The sequence below is a fragment of the Brachyhypopomus gauderio genome, chromosome 5 (assembly GCF_052324685.1).
Source record: "Brachyhypopomus gauderio isolate BG-103 chromosome 5, BGAUD_0.2, whole genome shotgun sequence".
Taxonomy (NCBI): Eukaryota; Metazoa; Chordata; class Actinopteri; order Gymnotiformes; family Hypopomidae; genus Brachyhypopomus; species Brachyhypopomus gauderio.
The window spans coordinates 4,084,572-4,100,988 of record NC_135215.1 but is presented as its reverse complement, the minus strand read 5'-3'; the positions used below and the strand labels follow the sequence as shown (position 1 = coordinate 4,100,988).

General features: G+C 49.6%; 1 protein-coding gene across 11 annotated transcripts in view; it reads right to left on the bottom strand.

Moving 5' to 3' along the window:
- Positions 1–16,417, bottom strand: part of grip1 (glutamate receptor interacting protein 1) — a 187,332-nt gene that overhangs the window by 24,747 nt on the left and 146,168 nt on the right. For all 11 annotated transcript variants that reach the window (XM_077005013.1, XM_077005009.1, XM_077005011.1 and 8 more), the window contains exons 8-12: positions 14,975–15,122; positions 14,202–14,371; positions 10,965–11,111; positions 7,912–8,061; positions 392–578 (exon numbers count right to left, since the gene is read on the bottom strand). In XM_077005013.1, coding sequence (XP_076861128.1) covers positions 392–578; positions 7,912–8,061; positions 10,965–11,111; positions 14,202–14,371; positions 14,975–15,122 — 802 coding nt within the window. The remainder of the gene's footprint in view (positions 1–391; positions 579–7,911; positions 8,062–10,964; positions 11,112–14,201; positions 14,372–14,974; positions 15,123–16,417) is intronic.

The following is a 16,417-nucleotide window of genomic DNA, read 5'->3' as shown; positions in this document are numbered from 1 at the left end:
AGTGCTTTAGCCTCTCATGTAGCGGAGTGTTCAATCAACCCAAATTCAGACTGCAGCTCCGCTCATCACGGGCAGGGAGCAATGCATCATGTCGAGTAGCTCGATTACGTGATGGAGGCAGTCAGATAGCAGTGCAGCGAGCTGCAACTTGGAGAAAGTCGAGCGGAGATAAGGTGCTGGTGCAATAAGTGCTCTGAGGATTCGAGGTGAGACAGGGACCGGAGATAAGAGGGAGATCTCAATGAGATTTTAGATTAAAAATAAAATGGTACCCCGCCTTGGAGAAGATTACAAGTCACAGATAAAAATGCTTTCTGCATGACCAAACCTGAACTTTTAATTGGGTCAAGCGGAATGAGAGCAGGCCAGAGGCCCGAGGGTTGAGGCTCACCGTTCAGCCGGGCTGTCGGGGTCGATGTAAGCGATGAGCGGAGGGGAGGTGAGCGTTTCCGTGGCGAATACCCCTCCCTGCAGCTGGATCCCGAATCCCATGATGGAGTCGCTGACCAGGGTCACGTCAGTGGTCTCCGTGTGCACCACCTGTCCGGCCAGGCCCACGGTGCTGGAGGCCAGCGACACTGGAGGGAAGGAGAGACCAGCAGAATCACGCCGAGCCCGGTTTCTGTGCCCTCACCTGTCCTCCGCTGATCAAACAGCGGAGACCCGTCCTGTGGGACATGCCGCGTGTGTTTGGTGAAAGGTTCATCGTGGTACCAGAAGCATCCAGCACCCAGCATTACACGCCCCTGCAGAGCAGGACCGCACTCATGCCGACTTGGATATGCGCCGTCTTTCCATGGGACTGTTTGCACAGGCCTGAATGCTGAAGATGCGTGATAAGAAAGAGCCTTTGGATAGAGAGCTCCTTTATCCCCGAAATCCTATCATAGCATAAAGCCTCTGGGAATCTTCTTCTATGGATTAGGCAGAGAGACTTATGGGAAGCTTAAAATGGAGTTATCTCAAGGTTCTGTGATGAAAAGGTCACATCACTGCTATCTAAATAAGTTTTTAATACAGGAAATCATCATTTGAACATATTCAGTACAATTGTGCTTGCAGCTCGGATAACATGCACACGTAGACTTAGAGTTTTACTGCCATTATCCGAGTCAGTGGCAAACTGGCAGACTGTGAACTGCAAGAGCACCACTGCAGGTTGAATTCAATTCATTGTGCTTCTGTTTAACTGCTGCCCATGTAAAGCAATGAAGCTTAAAGCCGCCGTAAGCGATCTGAACACTTCAGTTAAACTGTCACTACAACCTATCGCTAAAATAACCGCTGTGGGGGAAAAAGTGAGACATTGCTGACTGTCCCAGGTGCTGGATTACACTGTTCACTGCAGGTTTGGGTTGAGGGTGTGGAACTGAAGGCAGGGAGTACATTTCTACAGCGTCTGGAGGAAGTTCCAGCTAGAACTGCGACGTCGTCTTCAGCGGCTTTAAAGTTCCAACGCACCCTGCCACTACAAATGAGACTCGAACCCCAGCCTGAACCACTAAAACTCCATGCAGGACTGGAGGAGAGAGAACTAAACCTGCTCTATAACTGGTGCATGCCTCCACTTCCAGACGTGACGCTGTAATTGTCCAGGTCTCTTTCCCTGCTCTTGTCAGCGGTAGTGATTTCAGTTTGGGGATCAAAACGAATTTGTTTCTCCTCATGCCTCACAGGCACCGCTTTCCCAAAGGTCTGGAAAGATTTCACCTGGCTTTTGCAGAAAGGCAACCAAAGCCAACGACAGCAGAGCTAGACGCTGGCACGCGCTGCACACATGCCTCCAGCAGGGTCGCCCGGTCCGGGCGGCCAGCATAAAGCACGGGGAATGTTCTCCCTCAGCAGGTCTCCCCACAGTGCAGGAGCAAGACAGGGCCAGCAGGCACAGGGAGGAATCCAGCCCACAGGCTACTGACCTGGGCCAGACTGAGGCTACACGCTCTTTAAGATCCTGTTCTTTATCCAGGACAGGTCTGCAGGGACCCAGAAGCATTTCTCGTGACGATTGATAGCTCCTGCTCAGCCCGGCTGGGAATGCCACGCCTGACGCACTTATTGTTTTAAAACGCATCAGCCTCCACTCTGATACTCAGAGGACAGGACGTGAGAGAGTGTGGAGGAAGGTCAGACCCATCCTGGCACGTGAGCCGACTCCCTTAGCACTTGCAGCATTCTGGAAACTCCAGCGGCTTCTCAGCCCGTGGAAAATATCATAGCCAGAGCTGACACTCTGGGTCCTTTTGGACTCATTCACACCACTCTGAAAGGTGTGTCTGAATTGCCCTTCAAGGCTTAAAGGACTTCAGGCACAGGGAGATGTCCTTCACAATCCATTCATTTCGCCGGTGTGTGTGTGCGGCATTCTACGTGCAGCACACTTCAAACGCTCTGACGAATGAGAACGAGCGCAAATACCTCGTCGGAGGCGACCGCATTCCACCGAGTCATAAGCGAGCTAGCGTTTCGGCTCCCCCACCTCCAGAGCGACACGCTACACAGTCTGAGCCCCGAGACGGCTACAGGCAGGAGGAGGCTCGTCACCAGCAGGTACCCAGCACAAAATCTCAGCTTACCATCAAAGCAGGAAAACACAACTCTCATCTAAAGAGGATTAAAGGGGGAAAAAAGAGGGAGTCAAATTCTCCAAAGCGTATAGTAGGACCTGGAGCGAGGCCTGGTCCGTGTGTAGCACACAGCGTCGGGGGCTGACGGAGCCAACAGAATCCTTAACAGCAGTTAAGATTTAATTGGATTTGGCTTTGGCAGAACATATTAACGCCCCAGATGACACCTCGTGGAAATTGCACGGAGCACTCTGAGCATTACCTAACAATTACATTATGCTAATGTTTCCCAGGGAGGAGACCCACTGCTACCTTGGCCATGCCACATTTAACTGGAGAGATGTCTGAGCTGGGCCGCGGAGATGCAGATAGGGGAACATTCTGTTGAATCAGTGTGATGGCAGCTGTGAGTAAGGTGCACACAGGACGCATGAAGCATTACGTGAAAGCTCCAGAGGTGTGTGTGTGTGTATGTGTGTGTGTGTGTGTGTGTATGTGTTTATATGGAGACAAAGGACAAATGGTTCATCCTCTCCTGTCTCTGCTTTATTGACTGTGTGTGAGTGTGTGTGTATGATCTTGCAGCAGCATAGCCTGACCTTCTCCTCTACCCCCCCCCTCTGTCGTACCTGGACAGGTTGCCTTCACCTTCCCCACAGTCAGAGCTCTCTGACAGGCGACTTTGCCGCACGCCTGTCCTTACTCTGCAAGGCTTTGTGGGCAAGCAGTAGGAAGGGAAGTGCCAGTAAGCTTTGTTCAGCCCCTGAGAGCTGGTGACAATGGATCCTCAGGAGGGACATTCAATAAAGCATTTCCATAACTGTGCACAAGAAAAAAACGTCAATCAAGAGCAGCTCGGAAATGATGAATCAGCCACTCTGTGTTCCCTGTCCCCCTCTTCCCTTCTCTCCCTCCCCCGCTCTTTCACTCACTTCGTCCTGCACGCCTTATCAGTGGCCATCATCGCCGGCTTAGTTTATGTAGCAGTTGCCATGGTTACAGGGCTATCTGATCTAGATATCTTCGCCCGTGGTGAGAAATTGCGCCACCCCTAATTTCTGAGTCAAGAGTTCATTTGGGAAAACCCTGAAACATGATCAGAGAGACACAGTGAACCCTGAAACATGATCAGTGAGACATGGTGAACCCCGAAACATGATCAGTCAGACACGGTGAACCCCGAAACTTGATCAGTCAGACTCTGTGAACCCCGAAACATGATCAGTCAGACTCGGTGAACCCCGAAAAATGATCAGTGTGAGACTGTGAACCCCGAAACATTATCAGTGAGACACAGTGAACCCCGAAACATGATCAGTGAGACACGGTGAACCCCGAAACATGATCAGTGAGACACGGTGAACCCCGAAACATGATCAGTGAGACACGGTGAACCCTGAAACATGATCAGCGAGACACGGTGAACCCTGAAACGATCAGTGAGACATGGTGAACCCTGAAACAGCGTGCGGTTCGCAGAAGGCTGTCATATAAGCAAGATTACAATGTCCCTCCATGACGGGAGTGGACAATATGCCTTCAGAAAGAGTGGATCTTATTCAATTATTAGCCATGCTCACTTTGCTAATTGCTGCAGACAGTAGGATTAACTGGCACCGAGGTCCCAGCCAAGACCGTCTTTGCTTCAAATGTAAGAACAGGGAGTTTTTGCAGTTATTGGTTTTTGTCAATTGGATTAACAGCTATTCTGAATCAGTAATTGCCTTTGTGGAGAGAAAGAAAAATCCCTGGTGATCTTGGCTTTTTTCAACATACTGTATTTCGAACTTAGGAAGCAAATTGTCCTTCAGTGCATGCCTGTCCCGCACAGCGTCCCGCACTGCAGCGATTTCCTGATGAAACAGACTCCAGTAAAAGAAGAGTCCTGACTCCCTAACGTGTGTAACAGGCTGGAGGTGAAGTCCCGCTGTTCCGGCTCAGGACTCCAGAAATGTATCCACGAAATGTATCCACGAAAGTGAGGCCAGAAATTACTGATGCTGTATGTTTTATGTTTTATACATAGTCCTTTACCCTGTTTTATAATTTAGTGTAATAAATTTGTTGAACTACTTAAATAATGCTCTTGAGTATAATTATTTCTTGTGAATCCTATGCAGCCGACGACTGCTTGACGTTTGAGTTGTAGACCTCACCAGATGTTGGGGGTCTCATTCATCTTTCAGTTGTTTTCGGTTTCTGTTTTTGCAGGATTTTCTTCACTCGCTCATTAGTCTTCAGTATGTGAAATGCAGGCTAGATCATAGTTTACAACCTTTTGGGTTCTTGTCTTCACAGTCTGTGTTATCTATTTCTACACCTCGAAGATTAGTTTTGATTGAATCAATAGTTTTTGTTCAGAAAAACAGACTTTGCAGTTATTCTGGCCCCTGAACATTTCTAGGTTAAGTCTATGATTAGTATATTTTGACTGTATGGCCATTTAGGTTTTTATAGTTCTTAGGTTCACATGCAGAGTATAAATCACCATCTATAAATCAACATCTATAAATCAACCCCTGGCCTCATTTCGAGATGTCAGGTACAAGACCTGATTGTTACAGGAACGCATCAAGCCAAAAAACAACAAAACAGGCAACACTCCATTTACTTACGGGCCCTTCAAATAAAGAGGCGAAATACATGAGGCTGTGATTAGCAATATCAGTCACTGAACAGAAATAAAAATACCCTAGAATTACAGCTGACATTTCATTTAAGCTCCAGTGTGTTGGAGCACAGAGTTAAACAGCAGTATTACTCTATTTAAAAAATCCAGAGTCTCTGCCCAAATAACAGAGTGCAGTGTATAAACTTTCCATCTAAAAGAGGAATCTAGAAACACCTTTCAGTGAATTCTACAGCACTAATTCATCACTGCTCTACTGACAGCTGACTTGTGAACAACTGGGAATATTCCGATCGGCATTCGCACACAGCAATTAATGAGATGCTCTGCTCTCATCAGGAGGTTCGCTCAGAGCAGGCCCAAATTACCTCTCCATCACCGAGAAGCTTGTGTTCCGCCCACACGCCCCAACGCCGCCGTCTTAACCACCGCCCACCCGCCCGGCGAGGCCCGACCCGGGGCTCGTTTTTAATGACGGGAAATTGAAGGGAGGCTTCAACAAATGAGAACCAGGCTGGTGACGGCGTGCCGCGAACAGCTGGCGATTAGCGGCGGCGGATTAGCTGGTCTCCTTCCCCCGACCGTTCGCTCTGCGGTGGGGTTCATCGCATCCCTCGATGAGGAAGCTCCACGTCATACAAGACGTGTGCGGCTGGTGTAATTATCTGCTGCCGAGCTGGCTGGCTGTGCCAGGATGACGGTGCGACTGAACGACGCAAAATATCATACAGGATCTAATTATGGGACAACCAGAGGTGCAATTTCCCCTTTGTGTCCCACAGCATGGGACCAGAGAGCGGAGAACTGAATACTAATTGTGCTTTATATTCTCTCTTTCTCTCTCTCTCTCTCTCTCTCTCTGTCTCTCTCTCAAATCAAATAAGCAAACACAAACATGACTCCAAAATGTCAACATGCAATATATCTATCTCCACACCCCTCTCTGCATTTCTCTGTTCTCCCCTATCTGAATTTTCATCCAGACGCTGTGCAGCTCTGTGTCAGAGCGGGCCAGGGCTGAGGGCCTCTCATCAAAAGCTGGCCTTTCCTGGTATCCAACGCAGGGGGAAAGGGTAAGTGCACGTGGACGTCCCATTCACACCCGCTGACCCACGCTAACCACCGAGACGTTCTCAGCACCTGTCGGCCGGGTCTCGCTTCCCCCGCCAACCCACACGCCTACTCGCTGCCGTTAAGAGCGCCGTGCCGGAGTAGGAAAACCTGCCCTTCTGCGCTTAAAGCAGCAATTACAGAAAGCCGGGGGCCTCGCTCCTCTTCCGAGGGCCCGAACCTCTCCTCCCGTGCGCTTCAAAAAGAAAACACAGCAAATACGTGATTCATGCAGTCTCGCTTCTCAACGGGCGACGCTAAACTCTCGTGCCGCTGTGCTTGCAAATACGAATCCCAGCTGCCCTCGTGTTTAACGCAGTCCACAGCGCATCGGGAGGTAGAGGAAGACTCTGACACAGTCACAATCTTTAAATCTAGGTTGAAAACCCACTTATTTAGTCTAGCGTTTGATAATTAATATCCCCCTTATATAAAGGTACAGATCCAGGGGTTCATAGACGAAGGGTTTTATGGTAGACTGGGGTACTGGTGCTGTCATCCTGTCACTGCTCGTGGTCACTCAAGTTTGTTGACAGTGCAGTGGACGGATGCCATTGTCTCAGAATGCCCCCAAGCCTATGTTACCTTCTGGTTCTGCCTTTTTTTTAGCTAGGCTGTAATAATTTAACTTAGTGCCGGAGTTGCTGCCACACTCCAGAAATGTTTATAATTTTACCTGTCCTGTATATGTCCTCATACAGAGCTAATTTTCCCTGTTTCATTTCTCCACATGGCTGCCCGCCTGCTTGAGGAATAATGAGATGAGGAGAGACAAGCGATCCATCCTGGCCGGCCACCTCCTGCCTAACCGGATGCCTACACCATGATGGACATTATTACATATTTTTCGGTCTAAATTGACATTATTGCATCTTTTACATTCTGTCTACATTCTGTCTATATTGTTGTTGTTGTCATGGTGACCGGTGTCGGCCAGAGGAGGATGGGTTCCCCCCCTGAGTCTTGGTTCCTCTCAAGGTTTCTTCCTCATGCAAAAAACTAGGGAGTTTTTCCTTGCCACTGTCGCCTTTGGCTTGCTCACTGGGGGCTAGGACTCGGCACTTGTAAAGCTGCTTTGTGACAACAACTGTTGTAAAAAGCGCTATATAAATAAAATTTGATTGATTGATTGATTGAAGAGGAAGATGAGATGTTAAAACCACGTTGTGACAGGGTTGCTGCTAATGCCAGCGCAGGCCACGATACATTAGAGAGGGACCAAATGAAAATCAATATCAAACAGCCATTTTTGTTTAGCTCAGCCGTTCTGAAAAATGGAAAAGTCTTAAAAATGGATGAAGACGGAATTGGGCAGAGGCCATGAGCTACGGTGACTGTGACTGTGAACGTGAGAGTTATGGTCCACTGCACCCCAGCCAAAGTGAATGTTGTATGGAAAGAGTCATTAGGCTTTACCTCAGAATCATGGAACTGCATTTTGCTGAGTCAGTGTGCACATACCTTGGCTCTCAATTCCATAGAAGTTACAATGTTGGAGGAGTGGGAGATTCTACCAATTAAAAGCCAAAGGCGCGAGAGAGAGAGAGCAGACGGGAGAGAGCAGGACAGCAGAAACCTACGGGAGAGAGCAAGACAGCAGAAACCTACGGGAGCTCTTGTAGTCCTTCTTCTTGAGTTTGCGCCGCATCATCGTGCCCCGGGGGCTTGTGGGATACATGTTGCGGGGCAGTGTGCTCATGTTGAGGGAGCTCAGGCTGTAGGCACTCATAGAGGTTGGTGAGAAGGATGAACCCAGAGCTGAGGGGGAAAGAGAGAGAGAGAGAGAGAGAGAGAGAGAGAGAGAGAGAGAGAGAGAGAGAGAGAGAGAGAGAGAGAGAGAGAGAGAGAGAACATTAAAAAAGGGACATTCTGAATAAAACACAATTATTTAATTAGATCAGTGCTTGACTAGTTTTCAAAATTTAAAGCACCACCCGTATCCGCCTCATAAAGGTTAATATGATAGAACACAATGAGCTATCAAATATCAAAGGCATAAATGTACCCCAAACCCTCAAAACTCCTCTTATTGGACACCTACAAAGGCAACGAAAATAGATTGTTTGCACCAAGCGCTCAAATCCTGTTCTTTGTTCTTCAAATAAACCTAACCAATAAATCTAATCAAGGGCTGGAAAGGCAATGCTTCTACAAATGTAGGATTTATTTGACCAGGGTGTTTGGTGCTTCCACGAGACGGCGTGTGTTTGCGGTGTGGGTTTGGACCAGCTGCTGGCCCTTGGCACACGAGGCACCGGGCAGCTCGCCGATGCTGTTGGGTCACTAAGCCACGCAAAGCCAGCAGGGCTTCAGCTGCCAGCCAAACGAGGCCCAACGCTTCACCTGCGCTTTGTAACGAGAGAGCTCATTCTGAGTCGCGCGCTAATTCATTCACGGCGCTAAACGCCCTTTAAACAGCGGCTAATTGGATTCGTCAGCGGAGCTTCACTAAGGTAAGTGGATGGGACTTAAATGAGTTGACTGAGTAAAATCCTTCTTAAAAACTGGCACACTGCTCAAAACAAACAAACAAACACAAAATATACCTCCATAACTCCACAACCACACCCCCCCCCCCCCCCCACTCCACCCCCCAAAAACCTGACAGAAATCCCCCATAACAAATGTAAAGAGGCGGAGCAGCAGATGGAAGTGAGGGAGAAAAAGTGCATGACTGACAGGCATCAGCGGGCTTATAGCGGATTACCACTAAGAGCTGTCGATTTGGCCAATGAGGCGGTCAGGGATCCCTTCCGCCGTGGGCAGACGGAGGCTTAAGACCAGCTAGAACACGCACGCGTTGCCCTTGAAATGGCGAAAGGCTATGCCAGAGATCAATACGGACGAGACGGGCTGGAATTTATAGTGAAAAAGCAGATTATAACCAAGGGAGCGCTAAATCTAGAGGCAAATGAGAAGGGTTGTTTTGGGAGGCGAGAAGTCTCAGGAATGACTAAACGCGTAAATGACTATGAAAATGGATGATGTTGATAGCGTCGTATCATCTCACCTTATTGGCCTATTAGAGGGCATTACGAGACCAGGGACCGAGGCTATCAATTACCATTGACTACATGTCCCAGAAGCCCCCTGGAGGCTGTAAAAGGTATCTGGGCCCTTGCTGCGAATGCGATCGGGCAGGCCAGAGGGAGGCCGAGTGGCGAGTGTCCTCGGCCTGCGTTTGCGCGCGCTATTTTAGGCGCCGGCGCTGAATGGTGTCACAGAAAGCAGCGGGGCGGTCTGAGAGGAGCCCAGTCACGCTCGTCACACGCCTCGCACCGCTGCTCAGCACCCCGCGCTAATGCTCACGCTTGCCTCTGGCAGAGAGTGAGCAGAGGAGGAAAACATTCAGTCCCCGTAGTCTATTTCAGGGACAACAGGAGAGTGAGGAGGTTAGAGCTGCTTTAACTTTATCCCTGGCAGGGAAAAACACACCCGGTCGTGATGGCACACATGATAATGCGGGATGCATTATTGCCAGAACGCCATCCTTTTAAGCGAAATAATCTTTTAACCTGTATAATGAGTGAAGGTGTAAAATACGTCTAATACAGTGTAATCACGGTCACGTTAGCCAAGACGAGTCCAGGGAGCTTCTAGTATTTGTAAACATCTGGGACTTAGGCCAAAATATCCAGAGTGGAGTCTGCAACATTTCAATGTTAAGATCTTGATGCAAGACTTTAACAGTTTCATCTTTAACCTAGATCTAAGTCTCTCTCTCTCTCTCTCACACACGCACACACACACGCACACGCACACGCACACGCACACACACACACACCCCCTTTCCTAAGGATGGTCTGGCTGTCTATGCTGAATTTCCTCATCGCCATAATCACAATGTGATCTTCCCCTACAGCCACTGAGACAACACAGCCCACCTAATTAAAATTCACCTTCCAGGCCATTGCTTCCTTCACATTCATATGTTTCATTCAATTAACTCGAACTATTATTAAACTATTCACATTTGTGCCACACAGAATTCATCACAGAATAAAACACTGAACCATTAACGTAGTTGTGCAGAAGGAAATTCCATTAGTAGAATGTTTCAATATTGTATCAAATGATCATCGTTTCTCTGCTCGACAACAAGTCCTTACCAGTGATTACATACAACCACCATTTCGGTCCCTTGTGGCTGCTTCTCTGTGGTAGGTTTAACTATGGTGCAAAGAAAAACGCACTCTCTGTATAGCTGAATTTCAGACATCAGAACATTTCATAAAATGGCCAAGTTAGTTATCTTGCTACCACTTAAAATATTGTGTGAATATATTATGAAATCAAATGCACCAGCCAGCCGTTTTGAAGCTGCCCTCTGCTTTTTCGGATGTCTGCTCTATTTTAAATGCAGTGCTTCATTGCTTAGCTGCTGCTTAGCGATGCTGCAGGAGTCTCGCGTAACTAATGTTCTGCTCAGCTCCTGGGCCAATCCATCCTGGTCCGGGCGTAAATGATCCGGGAGCTGAAAAAGCCCCGGAGACGTCTGCGTGGACGTCCGAGAGCTTCGTGTGTCGTTGCTCGTGTTTGTCAACCATAGGCATGGAAGAGGAAGCAGCCCGTGGCTACAGGCGGGCAGGAGGGCAGGGCTAGAGAGGAGAGGAAGAGGAGGAGGATGAGGAAGGGTTCGGGACGACGGCGAGGGTCATTACGGGGGTTGCTGGGAGAGGACTTCTGTTTGGCCTGGCTGCGGGACTGGTCAGGGTGGTAGGTGTTGTAGTGCTGGTATGGGATGAAGTTGCTGTTGTTGTTGGTGCCAGACTCCCAGGGCAGCGGACGGGTGCTCCTCTGCACCTTGACTGAGAGAGGGAGGGAGGGGAGGAGAGAGGGAGGGAAGGAGAGAGGGAGGAGGTGAACAGACAGCACCATAAGGCCAGAGAACAGAGTACAACACAGCCAGGAACAACATCTGTCACTGCGGGGAGGTACACGCTTTTTTTCCCTCCTAGAAATAAGGATTTCGTCTTTGCTTTGACTGCATGCGTACGCTGTATGAACAAGCATCATAAAGTATTGTGTGTTTACCAATTAAATGTGTAGTCTGTGATACAGATTTGCCAAACATGTTCAAACTGCTAATGGTTGCCGGCTTCCATAAATGTGAAGTAATGCATCTTGGAATGCAGGGCAGCAAAATATAACTGACATACACGTAAGACAAATGAGTGTCTATTACTTACTCACAAAAGATAAACGTGAAATTACCTTGTACGTTCCATTTGCAAGTTTCACTGACAGTTTAGGAAATGTTACTTACAATCTAGCCCACAGCAACTTTAATTACCAGTGTCAACCTCAGTGTTTGCTCATATAGCTCACCTGCTACAGCACACAGAGCAAGATACTATCATCACCAAGGGCAACACACCATTCCCAACACACATGCTGAAACACGACTGTGCAAGCTGCTCTGGATAGGTGCATATGTTCAGAACCACCACTAACGATTCAGTCATTTAGGTCAGGACATGTGTAGAACAATAGTCCAATCTCTGCATCAGCTGCAAACAGCCATTGGGGGGGTGGGGGGGGGGGGTGTGTACTGTCACTTGACTGTTATTGATTCAGCTAAGGCTCTTCAATGACAGAACACGAGTCCCCGCCGCGTTGGTTGTTCTCTCTGCCAGATAGCAGACACCTCCACCCTGCTCCAGCAGACACCTCCACCCTGCTCCATCAGACACCTCCACCCTGCTCCAGCAGACACCTCCACCCTGCTCCAGCAGACACCTCCACCCTGCTCCAGCAGACACCTCCACCCTGCTCCAGCAGACACCCGTCCTGGTGCACACCTAAGATCAGCAGCTCTGAGCTGTGGAGTAGCTCTTCTGCTCATGCATGTACAGAGCACAGGGGGAATCCCAGGAGTGACAGAGAGAAGAGAGAGAGAGAGAGAGAGAGAGAGAGAGAGAGAGAGAGAGAGAGAGAGAGAGAGAGGGGTGAGTGAGAGAGAGAGAGAGAGAGAGAGAAAGGGGTGAGAGAAAGGGGTTGAGAAAAAGGATGCGTGAGAGAGTAGGAACAGAGGGACAGAGCAGCAGAAAGGAGAGGAAAGGGAGAGGGAGAGACAGAGAGGGAAAGAGGGAATGAGAGGGAGAGAGTGAGGGAGAGAGAGAGGGAGAAGGAGAGAGAGAGTGAGGGAGAGAGAGAGAGAACGAGAGAGAGAGAGAGAGAGAGAGAGAGAGAGATGTCTAAGGGGAGAGAGTTTGTGGCTTAGCCCAGCAGCACAGAGCTGAGAGCTGAAGAATGGGCCAAAGAAAGGCTGCTGAGTCTAATCAAGCCATGGCGCCATGGCCATTAGTTCTCCTACATAGTGTGTGTGTGTGTGTGTGTGTGTGTGTGTGTGTGTGTGTGTGTGTGGCGTGTGCGCGTGTGTGTGTGTGTGTGTGTGTGTGTGTGTGTGTACAAAGTGGAGGTGGTGCACTGTATGTGGTTGTCAAGAAATGTTCCAGTCTGCAGGTTTTTGTAGAACAAATTGTGTTTGTTTGTGTGTGTGTGCGTATGGGCACGCATGCACACACGTGTGTTCAATGTTTCAAATTCTCAGACTGATCTACAGGTCTGCAGGGCTGTCTGGCATTCAAACATTACTAATGTGAAGATCCAGTTGCACAAAGCAGAGGGGACGTGTTTGGCGTTTGGGTGTGAGGAAGCCTGCAGTGTTGAGGGACGTTCTACTGCAGTATGTTGTATGCAGTATATTTGCAAGTAACTTCCCCCTGCTGGCCCTGCTGTGCTGTTTCTGTAATGTTATCTAGAAGTGTTAGGCAGCCACTCCGCTCTTCGCTGGGCCTGACTCCCTCTCTTACGCCCCGGGCCCTTGTGCCATATCAAGTTCTCGCCTGGTGCAGAGCTTTCAAAGCCAGACAGCAGCTGCTGAACTTGTGCGGCCCGATGGCCAGGAAGCAGCATGGCAAACCGCATGGGTGGCACACAGCCTGGAGTTCTGGGGCAGACTGTGGCGAGCGAGCCAGGCCCAGGCGCTAAGGAGCCTCTCAGGGAGGTGAAGGATGGCTCCTCCCTCTTGCTGGCCCCTCCCCCAACAGGCAGCACCTCATTGCTTCACCCCGCCTTCGACGCGGGGACGTCCTCCCACGAGCGACGGCTCGAACGGATCTCGGCCAGGCTCGCGGCTCTCGGAACAAGGCCAACTCTGCCGTTTAATGTCCCGGGTCTGACTAGGGCCCTGCAGAGCGCCGAAAAATCAATGGCACGGTTGTAGCAACACTCCAGACCCAGCGGTAGTGGTGGAGGGGGCGGGGATTGCAGAGGGGGGGGGGGGGGGGGGGGGGGGGGGGGACTAAGCTCCTTGCATTGACACCTCCTCACTCCATTTCTGGTCGGACGGTATAAATCCTCCCCTATCTGGAGCCCCAGGCGTGTAGGTGCTTCGAGTCTCACACTGAGATAGCACTCTTCACCTGATAAGCCATGACAGGGCAAACACTGTGCTACCCCTGAATATATATATACACGCCCCTGCTAGAGAATTGCCATCATCGTAAACTTTTGACAAACGCCACGTCGCTAACACTATCTCCCCGCATGGCAGGGCGCGGCTTAAATAAGCCCTGTCGCCTGACAAAGCGCGGCGGTGACAGTAAATACTCCAGGTTCTCTTTCAAAGGGCTGGATGTGCTGTCTAAAGGAAGTGACATCAAAAGCCGGTGGGTGGGTCTTTAGCCCAAAGGGATCTGTATTTAGAGGTCAGATTGTGCACTCAGGCTGGAGACGAAACAATGTCCTGTTCGATGTCCTGTCCGATGTCCCGATTGACGCCCTGCTTTTGTGATTGTTGATCAAAGTATGGCTGGAGAGAGATGTGTGTCAACCTCCCGCGTCTCAGGAGTGAATGACCGACATGACACTGGGTGTGTGTGTGTGTGTCTCACCATGCTCCGGGCCCTTCAGGGCCAGTCTGGTCTGGTGGTGAGGAAGGATCTCCATTTTGACGTGCTCACACGCGCTGGCCAGGAGCTGTGTTGCTTCAGCCAGTGTGCAGTACTCCATACTCGTGCCGTCCACCGACAGGATATGGTCACCGGCATGTAGCGCCCCGCACCTGCGCACACAATGACGTCACTTCCTGTCCCACGGACAACCTCTCACAGCCCTGTACGGTGTCTCCGTGGTAGAAACACGGGCGCGATAACACGAGCAGCACATCGTGATCTCTGGCGTGTGGGAGCTTGACGATTGCGTTATCTGTGAAGCGTTATCTGCTCTCCTTGATGCCCCCTTCTAGGAGAAAGTCCTGAATCATCAGAGCACTTGGGCCGTGTGTGATGGGAGAACGCTCCCTCTCTCAGCTATCTGCTGCCCGTGCTCCCCCGGGCCCGTCACTCACACCCTGCTCCAGATGACTTATTGAATTTCTATAATTAGTCGCCAAGTTTTATGCACTTCAAACTTTCACAAAATCATGGCGGGTGGACACGGAGCCTCCGTCCCTCTTAGCGAATGGATGTGAGGACGGTGGAAGACCACGGACGCTATGACGACGGCGTCTCGGTGAAGACTTACGGTGGTCGGGGCTAAGGGCTGTTGGGATGTGTTATTTGAGCATGTGGGCATGTGTACTGTGGGTGTGGATGTGTGTGAAGGGTGTGGGTGTGTGTTGTTTGGAGGGTTAAGGCGCGTGTTGTCTGGGGAGTAGGTGAATTACCTGTCTGCGATGCTGGCTGGCTTGACCTTGTCGATGACGATGACCTGCTTGTTGCAGTACATGGAGGTAGAGAGAGCAACTCCCAGACTGGAGCCCAGAGGCTTGGCCACCTCCACCAGGAGAGGACCAGAGGCACTGGCTATGGAATCTGGGAGGAGGAAGAGATACAGACTGAGGAACATGGAAAATGCCCCACACACACACACACACACACACACACACACACACACACACACACACACACACACACACACACACAGCCTTGCGGAAGTATTTACCCATTTACCCCTCTTGGCTTCTTACCTATTTTTTTTTTTACATTACAACCCATATTTAAATAATGTGATGCATCTGTACAAAATAGACTAAGTTGGTGAAGTGAAATGAAATGTCCCTAAAACATTCTGGTGCAACCAATTACCTTCAGAAGCCACCTGTATGCAAAGTAAGTGTCACATGATCTGTCAGTATATCCACACCTTTTTTTGAAAGGTCTCAGAGGCTGCGACACCATTAAGCAACAGGCACCACTAAGCAAACAACACCACGAAGACCAAGCTGATCTCCAAACACGTCAGGAACAAAGTTGTTGAGAAGTACAAGTCAGGGCTGGGTTATAAAAATAAATATCCAAATCTCTGACGGTCCCCTGGAGCTCCGTCAAATCCATCACCATCAAAGGGAAAGAACATGGTACCACAACATGCCCACCAGAACTCTCACACCGGGCTAGGAGGGCATCAACCACGGAGACAGCACAGAGACCAAAGATAACCCTGAAGGAGCTGCAGAGATACCCAGCAGAGACGAGCGTCTTTCCGTTTGACCATAACCTGTACAATCCATAGAGCTGGGCTTTATGGAGGAGTGGTCAGAAAAAAGGCTTTTCTTACAGACAAAAATAGAAAGGCTTGTTTTGACTTTGCCAAAAGGCATGTGGGAGACTCCTCAAATGTATGGAGGAAGGTGCTCTCGTCAGATGAGACCAAAATTGGATTTGTTTCGGCCACTAAGGAAAATACTATGTCTGGTGTAAAACCATCTCAACACCCCCAGAGCACCGTGCCCACAGTGAAACATGGCTGTGGCAGGTTCATGCTGTGTGGATATTTTTCAGCAACAGCGACGGAGAAACTGGTCGTGTTGTGGAGACGACCAGTTTCAAGGCTGCTTGGCCGGAGAACAGGAGCCTTGACTGTTGCTGTGGAACTGTGGAACCACCCTACGACCACGGACTTGTGTTAACGGGCCGCCCAATGGAGGATGGGTTCCCTTTTGAGTCTTGGTCCTCCTGAAGTTTCTTCCTAATCCCCACCCTATAGGGAGTTTTTCCTCGCCACTGTCGCCTTTGGCTTGCTCATTAGGGATCTGGACCCATACGATTGTAAAGCTGCTTTGTGACAACATGTGTTGTGAAAAGCGCTATATAAATAAATTTGACTT